This window comes from Peromyscus leucopus, chromosome 8b (assembly GCF_004664715.2).
Source record: "Peromyscus leucopus breed LL Stock chromosome 8b, UCI_PerLeu_2.1, whole genome shotgun sequence".
NCBI lineage: Eukaryota > Metazoa > Chordata > Mammalia > Rodentia > Cricetidae > Peromyscus > Peromyscus leucopus.
The window spans coordinates 48,837,761-48,855,368 of record NC_051086.1 but is presented as its reverse complement, the minus strand read 5'-3'; the positions used below and the strand labels follow the sequence as shown (position 1 = coordinate 48,855,368).

The 17,608-nt window shown below is 43.3% G+C and overlaps 1 protein-coding gene across 1 annotated transcript in view; it reads left to right on the top strand.

Annotated features, from left to right (window-relative positions):
- The window catches only part of Dnah9 (dynein axonemal heavy chain 9), a 341,793-nt gene that overhangs the window by 197,871 nt on the left and 126,314 nt on the right, over positions 1-17,608 (top strand). Inside the window, 4 exon segments of the mRNA XM_028869363.2 lie at positions 4,540-4,682; positions 5,041-5,202; positions 5,359-5,592; positions 15,570-15,830. Of these exon segments, the coding sequence (XP_028725196.1) occupies positions 4,540-4,682; positions 5,041-5,202; positions 5,359-5,592; positions 15,570-15,830 (800 nt within the window).

The window sequence follows — 17,608 nt, the reverse complement described above, 5'->3', positions numbered from 1 at the left end:
TAAGAACTTCTCCCATCTCTGGTGTTTCTGCAGCACTGGCATTGCCATGCTGGTTTGGAGAAGGAACAAAGGCTCCCAAGAGTTAAGGACCTAATGGGATCTTGTGGATGGTTCTGGGTTCAGATGCACCATGCTAGCATGATGGCTTGTTCCAGCAACAATGCATAAGGGCTTTCCTGACACCCATGAGATTTCTTCATCCCTCACATCATGACAGTGCTTTTTAACTAGTTAGCTAATCCACGGCTTCCTTCATTCTCCCCCTCCCCCCTACCGTCCCCCACCCCCGCCTCAAACTCAGAGCCCTGAGACTGATCTACACCACTGAACCAGAGCCTCTCATCTCCTTTGGGCCTCATGGTGTCTGAGTTTCTTTGCAGTTCCTCCTGGCCTCCCTCATTTCTACTCCACCTCTCCAAGATTAGGCCTTCCATCTGAGCAGGAGCCATCCCAAGTCAGACGTTTTCTCTCTCCCATCTCTCCTTTTGATTTCTGTCTCACTTGCTTCCTGGCTCTCAAACATATCTAAACCTGCCCCTTCTAATTTAAAATATATTTATTTCTGTGGTGTGAAATCCAAACAACAATCTGAGATCCTTCTCCCAGACTAAATTATCCGAAGAATAAAATTCGCAATATTCCCATTATCACCCCCACACTGTTTTCTTTACAGAATATTTTAAACATTCAAAAATCAGTAAACACACACACACACACACACACACACACACACACACACACACACACACTTGGGATTGGAAGTGATATTGAAAGATTAAGACTTGTCCCTCTGTAGATGAGAGTTTCTTTAAGTAGATGTTCCATAGGTGCTGGGTGACTTGATTGTCCAATTATATGCATTTCACCTCTACAAAGAAAGCATGAAACTGCCTTCCATAGTGGCTTTGCTAATTTAGATCTGGACACGGGGACTCTGTGTTGTTTCCCTATATTTTTTTTTCCTCCCAACTTCACCAACACTCCATTATCTGACACTAGGTTTTGTCGACAGGAACAAATGAAATCTCATCATCTTCTTTTTCCATTTTGCAAGTGACTTTGAGCTCCAATAGGCAGCTCAAATATTTATTTAACATATTAAATGAAGAGGGTAAAGGAACTTCCTGCCAAACCTCGTGACCTAAGTGCAATCCCTGAAGGCCACACAGTAGAAGGAGAGAGCTCACCCCTTCAAATTACCCTTCGACCTCCACGTGCTAAGTCTTTACTGGATAACTCCACCCCTCCTGTATGAGGTACTTGCTTACATAGTTTACCCTTTGGCCCTTGGAAGGATGTTACTTAGGAGTTTGTAGATGCTCTTTCTGTAGTTTGGATCTTAACCCTCTCCTCATTGTATAGGTGGTAAGACATTTTAAAGTCTTTACCTAACTTTCATCATACCAATTTAGTTATAATGTCATAAAAGCCATATTTTTAACATCTTAGGTTTTTCATGCTCTGTTTCAGAAATTCTGTCCTATCTATCTCCATGCCCGAATTTTAATATGTAAATTGCTCCTGTTTTGATTTTTTTTATTTACATTCTTAATCCACCTGGAATTTATTTTCACATCATGATCTAACTGTTTTGTGGTGTTGATATTGAAGTGTTCTAGCATCTGTACTTATCGGTCTGTCCCACTACATGCCAACAATATTAGATGTTGTTGTCTTTATTTTTTTATCTGAGTCAGCTTCTAAATATTTCACTTTTATTGTGTTAATTTACCCCAGGACCGCTTTCACATTGCTTTAACAATCTTAGCTTTACTGGGAGACTTTGCATTGTGGTTTTTGTCTTGTGTTTTTGTTTCTGCATCAGGTGTGATACTCATCACATTACACTCCATGTGTACATGTCTCTCTCTTCCTAGTAACGATTTCATCTCTTTCCTTCAATAACACTTTGTTTCAGAACTAAGACCTTGCACATTTTATGTATTCATTACTTAGCTGCCTATAGTTTTGTTGCTATTCTAAATGATAACTTTTAAATTAACTTTTTTCTTTTGCTGGAAAAAAAAAATGCAATTTACTTTCCTGTGTTGCCTTTGTATCCAGTAAGGCTGGCACTGAACACTCTTGTGAGTTCTAATTATTAGTGTGAACATTGTCGTAGATTTTCTCTGTTTAAAATTGGATTTCAAATGATAATAGTTGTATTGCTTTAATTATCTTTATGCATGCATCTTTTTTTTTTATGTTTTGTGCAGTCTGAAACAACCTGTATGATGAAACAACAGCTATGCGTGTCTTGTTCCTGATTTAAAGGCAAATATTTAGTGTTTTGTTGTTAGCATGTTTGGGATTGATATTTATCATTGGATTAAGACAAATCTTACTTATTCCTGTTTGCTAGCTCTGCCTCTACTCTAATAGTTTTGTTGTTTTAACCCTTTAAAAAATATTTAATTACATTTCTTTAGTGTGAGCCATGAGGCAGATGAGTGCCACAGTGCACATGGAGGTCAGAGGGAAATCACTTGAAAGAGTGAGTTCTCTCCTTCCTTGTGTGTGGTAGAATATTATTTCAAGGTGTGCTACTTTCGTTGATGTCTCATTTGTTTAACTCTGTGAAGTTGTGTTACTGTGCCTGTGTAAAACACCTGATGGTCTAATAAAGAACTGGCCAATAGCAAAGCAGGACACAGGATAGGCGGGGCTGGCAGGCAGAGAGGATATATGGAAGGAGAAATCTGGGAGGAGGAGCCAGAGAAGGGGAGGACATCAGGGGCCAGCCACCCAGCTACATGCACAGCCAGCCATGGCGTAAAAGTAAGAAAAAGTAGACGGGATAATTTAAGATAAAAGCTGGCTAGAAACTAAGCCAAGCTAAGGCCAAGCATTCATATTAAGAATAAGCCTCTGTGTGTGGATTTATTTGGGAGCTGGATGGTGGGCCCCCAAAAGGGCAAAAGCGTAGAATACCCACAACACCACTTGTGAGTTCCAGGACTCAAACTCTGATCATCAGGTCTGGCAGCAAGAACCTTCACCTGCTGAGTCATCTTACTAGACCCTGCTTTTCATCTTGAATCTCTTAATGTAGCAAACTATTTTCCTCATTTTCTAACATGCACACATCTGGGCATTTCCAGGAAGAACCCTCGTTATCTATGCTGATTTTATGTGTTTGTTGGGCTTTTAAATTTTGTTCATTTGTGGGATTGAGCATACACCTTTATTCTCACACTGCTTCATTAAAATGGTTTATCTCACTTTAAGATCTTGCCAATGTGATTAAAAATCAACAATTAGATGCACTTTCAATATACATCTGTTACTATGAGTGAGTGTAGAGTCTTTTATTTGCAAACCCAATGTATATAAACAAAAACATCACTGGTTTTGATCAACATTGTTGTTATTACAACAAGGCTAGGCACCTATCTATGTGTCTAAAAGACAATTTTATTTTCTCTACTATGGAATCCCCTTTCCCATCCTTCACCTATCTTTCTGTTGATTTTTTTTTTTACTTTTTTTGCCTTTGTCTTTATTTTTTATTAAGAAAATTTTTTCATTTATTACACACCAGTCAAAGATCCCCCTCTTCCCTCCTCCCACCCCCCAGCCTCCCCCCCAACCTACTCCCCCGCTCTCCCCCACAAGAAGGCAAGGCCTCCCATGGGGAAGTACATCTAGTAGAGGCAAGTGTTGATTACTAATCTTTTATTTGTGAAGAATGTCTTTATATAGTAAGTGAATAATCTGAGTTAGTGTCTATCCTCTGCAGATCCTAAATCATGCTAGTGTTTTGACATTTTTTTAAGTTATCAAATATCTCCATTTGAGAGCATCAATTTTATTTTTCTTTTAAAGTAGTTTAAGTTCAATTCAGAAAATTATTTCTCACTCAAAGCTCATAAGAATTTTTTCTCACCCCTTTTCTGGTATTTTTTAATCAGTTTTTAATGAACAGTTGATCCATTTAAAATTCACCCTAGGATACAAATTAAGATAGAAGCCAACCCTATTTTTGTGAGTGTTAGTTCTGTAAGTACAGTCTGCAAAATTCTTAGGTCAATTCACCCGCTACCCCCTTGACTTAAGGCACTGTTTACACACTAATTTACAGAAGTCCATCCTTGCTTCCTTTGTCCTGGCGGAAGTGACAAACCTCAGTCTCCTTACTATATGCACATAGCTGAATGTTGCCTTTGGCCACTTTTTACCACAAATCTTATAGATAAGTATGGTTTATATTTCCTTCTAAACAGTCAACTCCTTGAGGGTACAGTTTCCATAAAGGTCAATAACACATTAGTTGGTGCATAAGTGCCTTGAACACAAAAAGAAATGACCAGTGGGGTGTTACCACAAGATAACAAAATATACTCTATACCCTTCCTCTTATTAATGCCCTTGCTTCCTGTCTTGTTATGATATGGTACCTGTCTGGTTTCACCAGTCTGTGAAGTTGAACCTGATAGAAAACCAAGAGACCTGTACCTTAGTGCCAAATAACCCCCTTTGTTTGATTACATCAATTATCACAATGTCAAAGCCACCCATCTGTGCCCCACTTATCCCCAGGTGAGATCCCCGATCTCTACTCTGACGACGAGGTGGAGAACATTATAAGCAATGTGAGGAATGAGGTCAAAAGCCAAGGTCTCCTCGACAGCAGAGAGAACTGCTGGAAGTTCTTCATAGACAGAGTCCGGCGACAACTTAAGGTACAGCAAGACTGACCGCTGGGCATGGGCATGGCCGGAGGTGGCTATAGGATGCGATAAATTGGACACCATCCCTCTGAACTGTCTCAGGAGGAGGTGGTGAAGATGCAGTGCTCTTCTTTGGCTGAGCAACACTTCCAGGATATCATTTTCCGCTCCGAATAGGGCCCTCTCACGCACAGGGCAGCCCTGGCATTACTGATTTCTTGGCTAGAAGGATGGGCTCACATGGGAAGATTCCATCCCTGTTCAGCATGCTTTTCAATTTTCTTGAAGAGCAACAATCTGAACCCGTGTCTACTTCTCCGTGGACTTCTCTGATACCTTCTTGGTTCTCCCTCTCCTTCTGCTGTCTCAGGTGACTCTCTGTTTCTCCCCTGTGGGGGACAAGCTGAGAATTCGAAGCAGGAAGTTCCCAGCCATTGTGAACTGTACCGCTATCAACTGGTTCCATGAGTGGCCTCAGCAGGCCCTGGAGTCTGTGAGCCTCCGCTTCTTACAGAACACCAAGAACATTGAGGTAAGAGGAGAAAGGGCTCCCCTTAGCATCCACCTCACCTCGAGACATCCAGAGGTCAAGGTGAAAGTTGGAGGTTGGGTAGAATGATCGAGCATAACTTTCCATGAAGGTGAAGGGTTGGATAGTCATCTTCAATCTCGTTATTTCTGATTTTAGCCTGCAGTGAAGCAGTCAATTAGCAAGTTCATGGCCTTTGTCCACACAAGTGTCAATAAGACATCCCAGTCTTACCTGACCAATGAGCAGCGTTACAACTACACGACCCCCAAGTCCTTTCTGGAGTTCATCAGACTCTACCAGAGCTTGCTGGACAGAAATGGAAAAGAACTCCAGTCCAAGGTGGAGCGGCTGGAGAATGGGCTGCTGAAGCTGCACAGCACCTCAGGCCAGGTAAGCAGTGTCCCTCTGTTCTGCCTAGTAAGGAGCAGCCCTAAACCACGGCACTGAAAGTAAAGGTCTGGAAATCTTCTGTGGTCATCTCAAGCCCCCACAGTATCAGAAAGAAGAGCAAAAGTCAAGAGCAAGTTACCCTAGCAGAAGTGCACATCTTTAGCTTCTGGTCTTGTCTGCTCCCACTCGCTGAGGATAGAATCCTCTGAGGGACTTCCTCTCCTTTCCTCATTGCCATCTTTTCCTTCTCCTCCATTTTCTTTCCTTTTCTTCATTCACTGCCCTCCCGTTATAGTCTGTTTTGAGTTGCTATAACAAAATACCTGAGGTGGAATACTTTATAAAGAACAGGAAGTTTTGTTTTTTTTTTAATTCGCAATTCTGGAGATTCAAAAGTGCAGCATCTACATATGCAAATTGCTACTGAAGGCCATATGGTGGTGGTAACCACACAGATATGTGCAGTGTATACAGAAGAGGGCATTAAGAGATTCCAGGCTTGCTTTTGATAACAACCCATTGTCGTGTGAACCAATCCTGTCCCGTGAGATAAGATCAGCATTAATCCATTTGTAAGGACAGAGGTCTGATGACCTGGTTACCTTCTACACTGAGGACCACACTTCTAACACATGAGCATCTGGGGAACACACCATACCCAAACCATACATCTTTCATACTCAGAACCAAAGTGAATGAATGACGGGGAGAAGTGGTTTAGGGATGTGATCATTTGTGTGTGTGTGTGTGTGTGTTGTGTGTGTGTGTGTGTGTGTGTGTGTGTGTGTGTGTATACATGTGTGTACTGCATTATCTGGCAAAGAACACTTAGAGTCTTGTATTTCAATGAATCTTGTCTGATTTCATGCATTTCTTATACTACTTATAAGTAGTTGGTCATGATAAGAAGGCCCCTTTCATCCTATCCTTTCTGTAATTTTCTATTTACTCATTTCTTCCAACCTTCTGCTCTGCCCTTAAGGACTAGAAGAACTTCGACACCTACTTTGCCTCCACCCATTCTTGTCAAATACAACTTTCCCCTCAAGGGACCATTTCTAGCCTCTGTTTATCAATAAACAAGCCAGCTGCTGAGGGGGTGGCATTTCAGGAATTTGCACAGTGAAGGTGCCATGATGCTCACCCTAATGAACATCACATGTTCCTGTAGATACAGGGACCTCTTGATGAACATCCAATGTTACCGAAGGTATCTGACCCTTTCTTTATCTCTAAATTTTGCCTTTGGAATTATGCTTTTGAATTTGTCTCTCTGGACTTCTCTCTCTTCTGCCTATTTTGGTTCATTGATTCAGAATACAATGTGTCTAAAGGACTTAAGTTCACTCTGAGGGTGAAGTGAGCCGTTGCAATCTGATAGGAAAATCCCTCTTCTACTGTGTGGTTTGTTCATCTGGCCTGGCCTCTCCTCTAGGAGCAATGAATGGCTAGCTGCACCAGTTCCTGTGCCCGAATCTATTATGTTCTCACTGTGGCTTTCATCCTGCTGGCCCTTTTCTCTGCATCATAGGAGAGGTTTTCAAGTTAATCTCAACAACAATATTTTCATAGTATGTAATATTGCTTCTGCTTCATATGATTGCAAGGTGAATTTTAATTATGCCATTGCGTCTTAATGTCCCAACAGTCCTTCCTCATCTCATCCTTATCAGTACACTCAATTGCTTTTTACTTTGTCTGGTTCATGGAATTCTTTGTACCTGGGAATCCAACAGCTTCTGCCATGTTTTCTCTAGTCTGGTGATGGTGTGTTCTTCATCTTCTAGATGACACCACTTCCTTGTTTGTTGTACAAGTTGAGTTTTAATCTTTTCCTCAGTTTACCGTCAGACAAATTGGTATCAGTTCAGTGTTTGCCATCAAATCATTTGTGTGATGACCAGCATCCTATCTCAGAGCTCCAGTGCATGGAAGACTGAAGCATGCCGATCCCAGGCAGTGCACCGGTGCTTTACCTCATGTGCCTCTGTGGTGTAGGAAGGTGTCTTTTTTTTTTTCTTATCATTTTCCTTCTGTTTCTTTTGATCTCTGAATTGAAATAGGAAAAATCAGAGTAGAGTCCCCATTATGGTACCAGATCTCCTGATGCCTCCCACTTCCTCCCACTTCTTCTTCCTTCCTCCTGTGACCACCTAGAGATCCTAAGAACATCCTCCACACCTCCCCCAGGACCTGTGCCGCTGCCTTCTCCTCCTCCTCCTCCTCCTCCTCCTCCTTCTCTTCCTCCTCCCCCCTCCTCCTCTCTGGCAACTGTTGATTTATTTGTGCAGAGAGAGTGGTAGCCAGGAAGTGAGGGGTGTAAAATGTGTCCTGACCTCATAGGACAGACACTGGTATCTCTTTTGCTCAGATGCTGTGTCTTTGAATAGACATTGAAGAAGGCATAAATGCCCATGCTCACAATGAAGGTGACCTCTATTTAGCAAGTCAAGGTCAGGTTATCCCATTAGGTAAATCTAGCTCTCTGTGTGCATAGTGGAGAATCTCAGCCTCCGGTTCAATATCTTCTTTCACCAAGAACCAGATTTTCCTTCTGTGTTCTCTATTTCTGTGATTTCCACTTCTAGCTACCCATTTACCCACACCAGAAAGCTCCCACGTCCAAAAATCCCCATGTTCTGTGTTTCCTAAATATTTTGAAATCTGTCCACTAACCTATTTCATCAATTCATGATCTTTTCTAAATGCTTCTTACCTGATTGTATTTTATAAGAGTGACTTCTTGGTCTCTCCTCCACTCCAAACATGCTTCACTTATTAGCCCATATCATCCATCTCAGCCCAAAAACGTGGATCCATCCTCAACTCTGCTCACTCCTCTCTTCTTCCCCACTCACATTCAAGTCGTAAGAATGTGCCTGTTAGCTCAGGCTTCACAGTATACTCACATTCTCCACCCCTCTCCCTGCTCTGGCACCAGCTCAGTCTGAGCTCCCAACATCTTGACTGGGACAGTCATGACACTCTCAGAACTGACTTATCTGCTTCTGCTTTTGTCCCTCTGCCATCTCTGTCACCAAGAGAACAGCCAGGGTGATGGGTTTCAAACAGAAATCAGTCCTTATCTTTTCTGCTCCAGACCTTATGGTCCGCTTCTCTGCTTCCCAGTGACTCCAAATATCTCCTCTAGCCCTGCCCTCCAACTCTCAGACTTCATCTCCTACTAAACCATCCCTGCACCATCCCCCTCCAGCCAGGCTGTCTCTGTACCCTCTGCTCAGATACACTGGGGCTTGGCATCAGTGTTCCCTCTACCTGGACATCTCTCTAGAATCCCCATGGACAATGTTTTGCTTGGTGTCACCTTCCCAATAAGTCCTGCTCTGCTGACTGCAGTAAATATTGTCACTCCTCTTCACTCTTGTTCCCCATTATTCCAGCCTACAACTTCTCTATAGAGTGCTCCCTTACCTGGCATAGTTTATAAGTTACTTTTTAGTTATATCATCAATTTTGTCTGTTGCCATCAGTTGGCTACAAGCTCTGTAAGGGCAGGAATTGTTGTCTCTTTGTACACCATATCCCAAGAACCTAAAGGACTGGACAGGATGACATAGCTGTTGCATGGATAAATTAATGAATGAACAGTGTTCAGGGCAGGGTCCCTGGCTATGTTTTGGGCCCTTGCATGCTGTTCCACTCTATGCTTTTCCCGCTCCAGCTAGTTCCTGTCTGTGGGTCTTCACCAATGCCTGCATTTTGTCAACTCATCCTGAGTGGTTCTGCTATCCCTCCCAAAGCACTTCTAAGCTGACAGAGTTATGCGTGCCCTTATCTGTGGTCCCTTCCCTGAATTACATTTCTTCCCCTGCATATATCATTATCAGTCCTTGGGAGAAAAGAGCAAGACTCATTTATCTTTCATCTCAAAGACCAGTACATGGTAGGTGCTCTATGAAATATGTGATCAAATGGACGTGTGAGTATATGGTGGGTGAATGGACAAGCAGTTCCCACAGCATCTCTAGGCTTGCAGTAGGGGTGCAGGCTGACTGGGCAATGCTGCATGAATGGGGAGCATTCTAGAAACACTTATCAGTGGCTGCATAGACTATTCTTCTAGTAAAAGTGGCATCTCCATTCCTAACTCTGGTGTAAGCACTTTATCTGTCATTATTTTAGTTGATTTTTTGGTAGGAAATGGTTAAATTATACCATCACAATTATGGCATAAGGCTAATAATTTGAATTACATTGTTAACAGAGAATTCTACCACCTGAGTATGTCAGTTTTCCATGATCTTAATCAGTGTGAATCCACTAAAAGAATGTTACAGCTCTGACTCAGACAAGATGCAAATTCGTTTATTAATACATGTTATATGAGAAGTACTCATGATTATGGTAATAATGAAAACTGTGTGATAGGGACTAGAGAGGTGGCTCAGTAGTTGTGAGTGCATATTGCTCTTGCAGAGGACAAAAGTTCGGTTCCTAGCACCTGCATCACTCACACCTGTCTATAACTCCAGCTCCAGGGGCTCCAACGCCCTCTTCTGGCCTCCACAGGCACCTGCACTTCACTCATGAGTGCACATACCCAGACATGGATACGTGTGTGTGTGTGTGTGTGTGTGTGTGTGTGTGTGTGTGTGGTGGATTGAAAGAAAATGACCCTCCCCATAGAGGCACTATTAGGAGGTGTGGCCTTGTTGAAATAGGTGTAGCCTTGTTGGAGAAAATGTGTGTGTATACACACACACACACACACACACACACACACACACACACATATATATATATATATATATAGCTGGCACAAGGCACAAGGGCCTGAGTTTGATGTCTACCACCATAGAAAAAGAAAAAACTTGGTGGGGGTGTCAACTGCTTGTCATGATGCATGCCTGTAATTCCAGGTGGTCATGTAATTCCTGGCTGTCATGGTTCATACCTGTAATAATTCCAGATTGTCATGATTCCTGTAATCTCAAACTGTCATGGTGCCTATAATCCCAGTCAGTCATGGTACATATCTATAATCCCAACACTCAGGAAGTTGTGGTTGAAAGATCCTGAATTTGAGACTGGACTATACAGAGAGACCCTGTCTCAAAACACCAGCAACAATAATGTTGCTAAGCCATACTGAGATGTGCTAGAGTTATCATGTACACCCAGGAACTTGAAGACTTAATTTGCTAAAAGGGATGTAAGATATCTTAGTAGTTTTCTCTAATTATGTGTTAAAATAACATGTTGCCTATGTTGGTTAAATACAGTGTAGTGTTGTAATTTTTTAAATTACATGATACGGTTATCATGGCTCTTTTGATAACTAACCAACCACAATTTAAGTTGGTTTAAGAAAAAACAAAACAAAATTTAAAATACGACTTGATTCATGCAATTGAAATATCATGTAGAGTTTAATTTGGCTCGGGCTGGCACTAGCTTCTCACACTAGGCCCTTATACATCGTGGCTTCCTCCACTCCTTGGCTGTCTTCTCTGTCACTTATGCTCAAACAGGTGACCTCTGGTCCCGTGGTAACCTCAGGCTTATATAATGTCTGCCTGGCAACCAACCCCAGTGTCTTTTCCCAGGATGTTGAGCCACATTCCCAGATGAAGAACCATTGGCTCTGAAGAGCCACTCTGCCCAGAGTCAGTTTCTGTGATCTGGATCCTCATTGGTCAACTCAGGGTCAAATGGCAACTGGAATGGCGTCATCCTAATTATAAGGACTCAGTGAGGGGTGTTCTCCAATGCAAACACACAACTCTGCTCCCTAAATAGAGATCAGATGTTTGTGTTAGAAAACTAAACACACTGGCAGAAAGGGGGCACATCTGTGTCAGAGAGGGAAGATACTTTAAAGTGTGTGGTAGTTTGAATGAGATGGTCCCATATTCTCAGGAATTTGAGTATTTAGTCCCCAGTGGTGACTATTTGGGCAGGCTTAGGAGGTGTGGCTTTGCTGAAGGAAGTCTATCACTGGGGGTGCAGGCTTTAAGGCTTCAAAGCATCCCCTATCCGCAGTTCGCTCTCTCTGCTTCTTGTTTGTTGTTCAAAATGTAAGCCCTCAGCTCTGTTTCTAGCTCTAGACTATGCCCGCTGCCATGCTTCCCTCCCATGATGGCGATGAACCCTTATCCCTCTGGAACCATGAGCCCCAAATGACAGTCCCTTCCTTCTGTTAAGTTGCCTTGGTCATGGAGTTCTATTGCAGCAACAGAAAAGTGACCAATACAAAGTCCAAATTCTCACAGGAAGAGTTGGCTGATTGTAGAGAATGGATGAGGTAGAAAGATGCCCGGGCCCCCCACCCCTTGCTGGACTGTCTGCTCCTTCTGGTTACCCTACGTGCCCTTCTCCAGGAGGTGATTGGGTCACATCCCTCCCCAAGCACCTTAAGCTACAGGAAGCCAGTGTTACCCACCCCAACCATGAAAGATGCCTCCTTTCAGCTCCTGTAATTCTCAGCATCATCAGGTTCTGGGGCTCTGGAGAGGACTCCAAGAGAAGTTAAGCCTCTCTCTTTGGCACTATGTGCTTGGACCTTAAACACCCACAGCCCTGACGTCTTCGCCCTCTCATAGGGTGTTTCCCTGAGAATGGAGCCCCAGAATGATGGGAAGAGTCTTTTCTAGGTTCCTAAGACCTTTTTCATATTCCTGTTTTGGTGGCATTAAGGAGCCATGCAAAATGTGGCTTGGATGCTTTCACAAGAGAACAAGAAAGCTCTAAACCAGTCTCCTCTAGCTTGTTTTTTCTGTTGAAGAATCCTAAAATGAACCTGAGCTCCCTGTTGTCGGTAATTAGTAAGGAGTGGCCTCCTCCTGACTGGCAGGAGCCTGCTGTCACCCCACATCATAGCTTAAGAGCTATTAAACTCCTATTCATCCTGAAGAGGATTATTTACCTTGGGCTTGAGGTCACAGCCATATCTGCAATCAGCAAAACAAAACAACCACAAAGAAAAAAGAAGAAGAAAAAGAAAAAAAAAACTTCAATTTTCTCAAATCTCTCAAGATTTAAAAAGAAACAAAAAGTTACTGGTGTGTTTGCTGACTGGGTGATTATGCAGCTCAATCATTTTGATTTACAATTGCATCTTTGTCCTTGTAGAAGTAACTCCGCAGCTGAACAACGGGAGATGGAAGCAGATTAACCTTCCAACTCGTGAATATAAGACACGTTCCAAGGAGCAGCCTCTATTTGAGGTTAAAACAGGCTCTGGCTTCCATGAATACACAAAATTAAAGAACATTCTTTTTTTGCCCCCTTTCCTTTTCTTTCTTTTGATCTGCCATGAAAGGGGAATTATCAGAGGCGTCTAAGCCTCAGTTTTATTTTTCGACTTATGCATTTTGCATCATAAAGCACTCGAATCTGTTTGACGTGTTCCAGGAGCTCTGGAGTAATCTGTGGTTGTTGCATGCAATAGACCGCAAGAAAATGAGAGGCAAGAGGTCAGCCTGCAATGTAAGGTTTATGAGCCATACTGCAAACACAAACGGTTTCTTAGCGTTTCAGAATAAATAGGTCTGTCTTCCCTTTGCACTTGAAAAGGCCAGTACGCTAGGTCAGCCAGTCTCAAAAACCCAGGCTAGCATTGGAATTCACAGAGGCCGCCAGCCCTCACCTCCAGCGTTTGTGTCTCAGTAGGGGCTGGAGTGGGACCTGGGTCTTTGCATAGTCAACTTGTTCCTGGATGATGGTGACGGTGATGATGGTGGTGGTGGTGATGCTGATGATGCTGCTGCTGATGGTGGTGGTGGTGGTGGTGCTGATGATGCTGATGATGCTGATGCTGGCCCAGTGAGCACAGTCTCAAACCATCACTCTGCTCATCTGAAGAGACACAGAGAGTGGGTTGCCCTCTCTAATCCACACACGGGGCTTCATTATGCCTCCATGTGACATTTGACATCAGAGGCTATGTGGAAAATGCAGCTGGCTAGGGTCATTGGTGCTCTGGCTGTCTAATCTTTGTATGGTCATCCATTTGTGGTTAAGGGTTGTGGAAATTAGTAAAAATTAAACAAGTGGAGGCTATCCACAGCCTCCAAATCAGAGCCTATTAACAGTAAGGGAGTCTGGCATCACAGCTGTGCTTGTCTTTAGCCAAAACCCAAGGGGAGGGGCAGGGGAGCTTTGTAGTACAGAAAGAGAAGGCCCTGGCTGGAGGGTGATCACCTGGGGAAGCAGAGGCAGGCTTCCTTAGAAAGCAGTCTTCAATGGGATGGGTTAGGGCTTTCTTTGGACCTACATTGTGAGTGACAAAAAATAATGTTACTTATATATTATTAATCAGGTTCTGGCCATTGAGGACAACTGCTATACTGCTGTAGGAGTTAGTATTTATCTTTCTGGATTGTGGCTACAAGATGTCAATCAGACTGCCTACAGCTCTAACTTGAAGCAGGCTGGCTTCCTGAGGTAGTCATTAGGCAGTGTCACGTGGACTCCCTTTAAATTATTTCTAGGCATGGAGGGAGAGCACATAGTTTATTATCTCTCTCTTTTCTCATTTCTCTTGAAGGTAAGGGGTCAGCTCCCCAGACAGTTTCTGGAGGTCATGGGTCAGACTTGACCATGTTTGTATACAGGGCCCAGACACTGTCCGTTCACACACTTGGACTCTCAGGCTGCAGAGTAGACATTCCCTTTTGTGAATCTTCAGCACATCTGGCAACACATCACTTTAATGACATAACTACTGATCTTGCTAAGGAGCTAGCACAGGGAAGTAGGATGTTAGGCACATAAAGGATTTTATTAATAATAATAAATTTTTAGATTTACATGGGAAAGAATTGAGTTTCATCATGGCCTCTTCCCATGCATCATTACACTTTTCTTCTTCTTTTCCCTCCCCCACCGCCATTGTTACTTTCTGTTACCTTCACACCCACTGGAGACACCTGGAAAGAGGGAAACTCAACTGAGGAATGTAGACATGTCTGTACAGCGTTTTCTTGATTGCTAATTGATGGGGGAGGGCCCAGCCCACTGTGGGTGGGGCCAACCCTAGGCAGGTGGTCCTGAGTTGTATAAGAAAAGTAGCTGAACATGAGCCATGAAGAGCAAGCCGGTGGGCAATGTCCTTTGTGGTCTCTGTCTCAGTTCCTGCCTTGAGCTCCTGCCCTGGCTTCCACCTAAGGACAGTAACCCATAAGATGAACCCTTTCCTCCTCCAGTTGCTTTTAGTCAATATTTTATCCCAGAAACAGAGAAATGAACTAGGATACCATCCCTCCCTCCCCACCCCTAACTACTTTACTTCCTTCTCCTAGTTTCTGCTCCTATACTTACTTCATTACCCTTCATTTTCACCTCCCTTAAGACCTCTTCCTCCCCTCTCAGAAACCCCTTTATAGCTTTATGACCTATAACACACACACACACAGAGAGAGAGAGAGAGAGAGAGAGAGAGAGAGAGAGAGAGAGAGAGAGAGTTTTAAATCTCAGATCTGCATATAAGATAAAACATGTGGTATTTGTTCTTTTGACCCTGGCTTATTTTGCTTAAAGGAATTATTTCCAGTTTTCATCAAATGTTCTGCAAATGTCATGATTCTTCTTCACAGCTGAATAAAATTTCATTGTGTGTATATATACTACATTTACCAATTGATGGACACCTAGGCTGGTTCCAGTTCCTGGAAATTGTGAATAGTACAAGCAGCAAACATGGATGTAGGCCCACAGAGTTTTAAAGGACAGAAGCACTCATTCAGTGAGAAGCATCCCACCTCATTTGGGTGTCAAGGAGAAGATTCTAGGCATATAGATTTCAGGAAAGTCCACCACATGTAAGGGTATCCTGAATGCTTTTTCTTTCTTTCTTTTTTTCCCCCAGTTCAGGGAGTTGGTTCCTTTTGAGAATGCAGCCTTCCACCTCTGTGTATGAGTGGGCTCTCAGTTCTATTCTGCAGCATTAGGTCCATGGAGCCATGAGCACTGTCTCTCTGGTCTGCTCCTGATGGGCCCTGTGTTCTCTGATGCAGGTAGACGATCTGAAAGCCAAGCTTGCCACCCAGGAGGTGGAGCTGAGGCAGAAGAACGAAGATGCAGACAAGCTGATTCAGGTGGTGGGTGTGGAGACCACCAAAGTGAGCAGAGAGAAAGCCATCGCAGACGAGGAGGAGCAGAAGGTGGCCCTGATCATGCTGGAGGTGCAGCAGAAGCAGAAAGACTGTGAAGAGGACCTGGCTAAAGCTGAGCCTGCTCTTACGGCAGCCCAGGCAGCCCTCAACACGCTCAACAAGGTCGGACACTCAGGCAGCCTGCCTACCTTTCACACCTTTCACACCTAACACCTGGTTCTCATAAAGTGATCCAGGGCACATCTGGGAGGGCTGAGGGTGGGCCTCACAGCACCCACAACGGCTGCTTATTCAGTAAGAAAATAATATCAGTTTAAAAGGACTGCATGGTAGAGCCTAAGAATTAATTATCAATGGAATGCTGGCAATGGTGGTGCACGCCTTTAATCCCAGCACTCGAGAGGCAGAGCCAGGCAGATCTCTGTGAGTTCGAGGCCAGCCTGGTCTACAGAGTAAGATCCAGGACAGGCACCAAAACTACACAAAGAAACCCTGTCTCAGAAAAAAAATATATATATCAATGGAATTCTAAAATTGTTAATCTTAGAAATAATCCAAAAGAACATGAAAGATCAATTAGTCCAGCCTCCCCACTTTACAGATGAGGATATCTCATCTGTACCTAGGGAGGAGCTTTACATGCCGAAGGTCACAAATTTTGAGAGCTGAGACTCTGTATTTCTATTTTAAGAAATGAATCCCAGAGGTTTGTCTGTTATGTAAGCCAGGGTCATTTTCCCCACCAGTTACCACAGGCCACACAGATTGGTAGGTACTTAACTTATACATTTAAGCTCTTGGGCTTAAAGCAGGTGCTGGTTCCAAACTATATTAGGAAATAAAATAAAATAGGGCTGGAGAGATGTCTCAGAGGTTAAGAGCACTGGCTGTTCTTCTAGAGGTCCTGAGTTCAACTCCCAAGCAACCACATGGTGGCTCACAAACATCTGTAATAAGATCTGGTGCCCTCTTCTGGCCTGCAGGGATACATGCAGGCAGAACACTGTACACATAATAAATCTTTAAAATAAAATAAAACACAAAACCAAAATTAATACACATGCAACTAAGTGGCAACAACATAATTGTGCATCAACTCAGTTTAAGTCACATTTGGTGCGGAAAGTGTGACTTTGATATGTATTCATCAAAGTCTCTTTAAATTACCCTGTGGGTGAGGCAGGCTCATGGCTCTTTGGTTCTCCTTTTTTGTTTTTCACAATGAACTTTCCCATTTGATAACCATGATTGAGAAGCAAAGGAAGAAGGAAAGAGATGGGTGAGGAGACACATTTGCTATGAGGTGACGCCAGAGAAGGGCTGGGAGCTGACTTTTCCATTCAGAGGCCCACAGCGGTTCCTGGGAGATGCTGCTCCAGTCCGGGGACCTCTCCCTCATGCACTGCTTCCTCCTGATCTTCCTGGGGCTCCAGCAATTTATTTCACGCTATGAATGAGCATCTTGCAGCAGATCGAAGAAAACAGTTGGCAGCTCTGCCCTGCAAGGGGCTTGCTCACTTCTCAGCCACTGCAGATACCTGTGTCTGTGTGTCAACTCCAAATAAGTTGGATTTTTGTTCATATTTTTTAACTTAATTTTTTCATACAATATGTTTTGATCATACTCTTGCTCCTCTCTGATCTCCTCATATCCCTAACCACCCAGCTTTGTGTCCTTTTTCTCTTTCTCTCAGCATAAACAAAAAACCCAATAAGAAAAAAAAATCCACCGGGGTGGTGGCGCATGCCTTTAATCCCAGCACTCAGGAGGCAGAGCCAGGCGGATCTCTGTGAGTTCAAGCCCAGCCTGGTCTCCAAAGCGAGTTCCAGGAAAGGCACAAAGCTACACAGAGAAACCCTGTCTCAAAAAACCAAAAAGAAAAAAGAAAAAAAAAAGTACACACACAAAGAAAACATGGAGTCCCTTTTCTGTTAGCCAA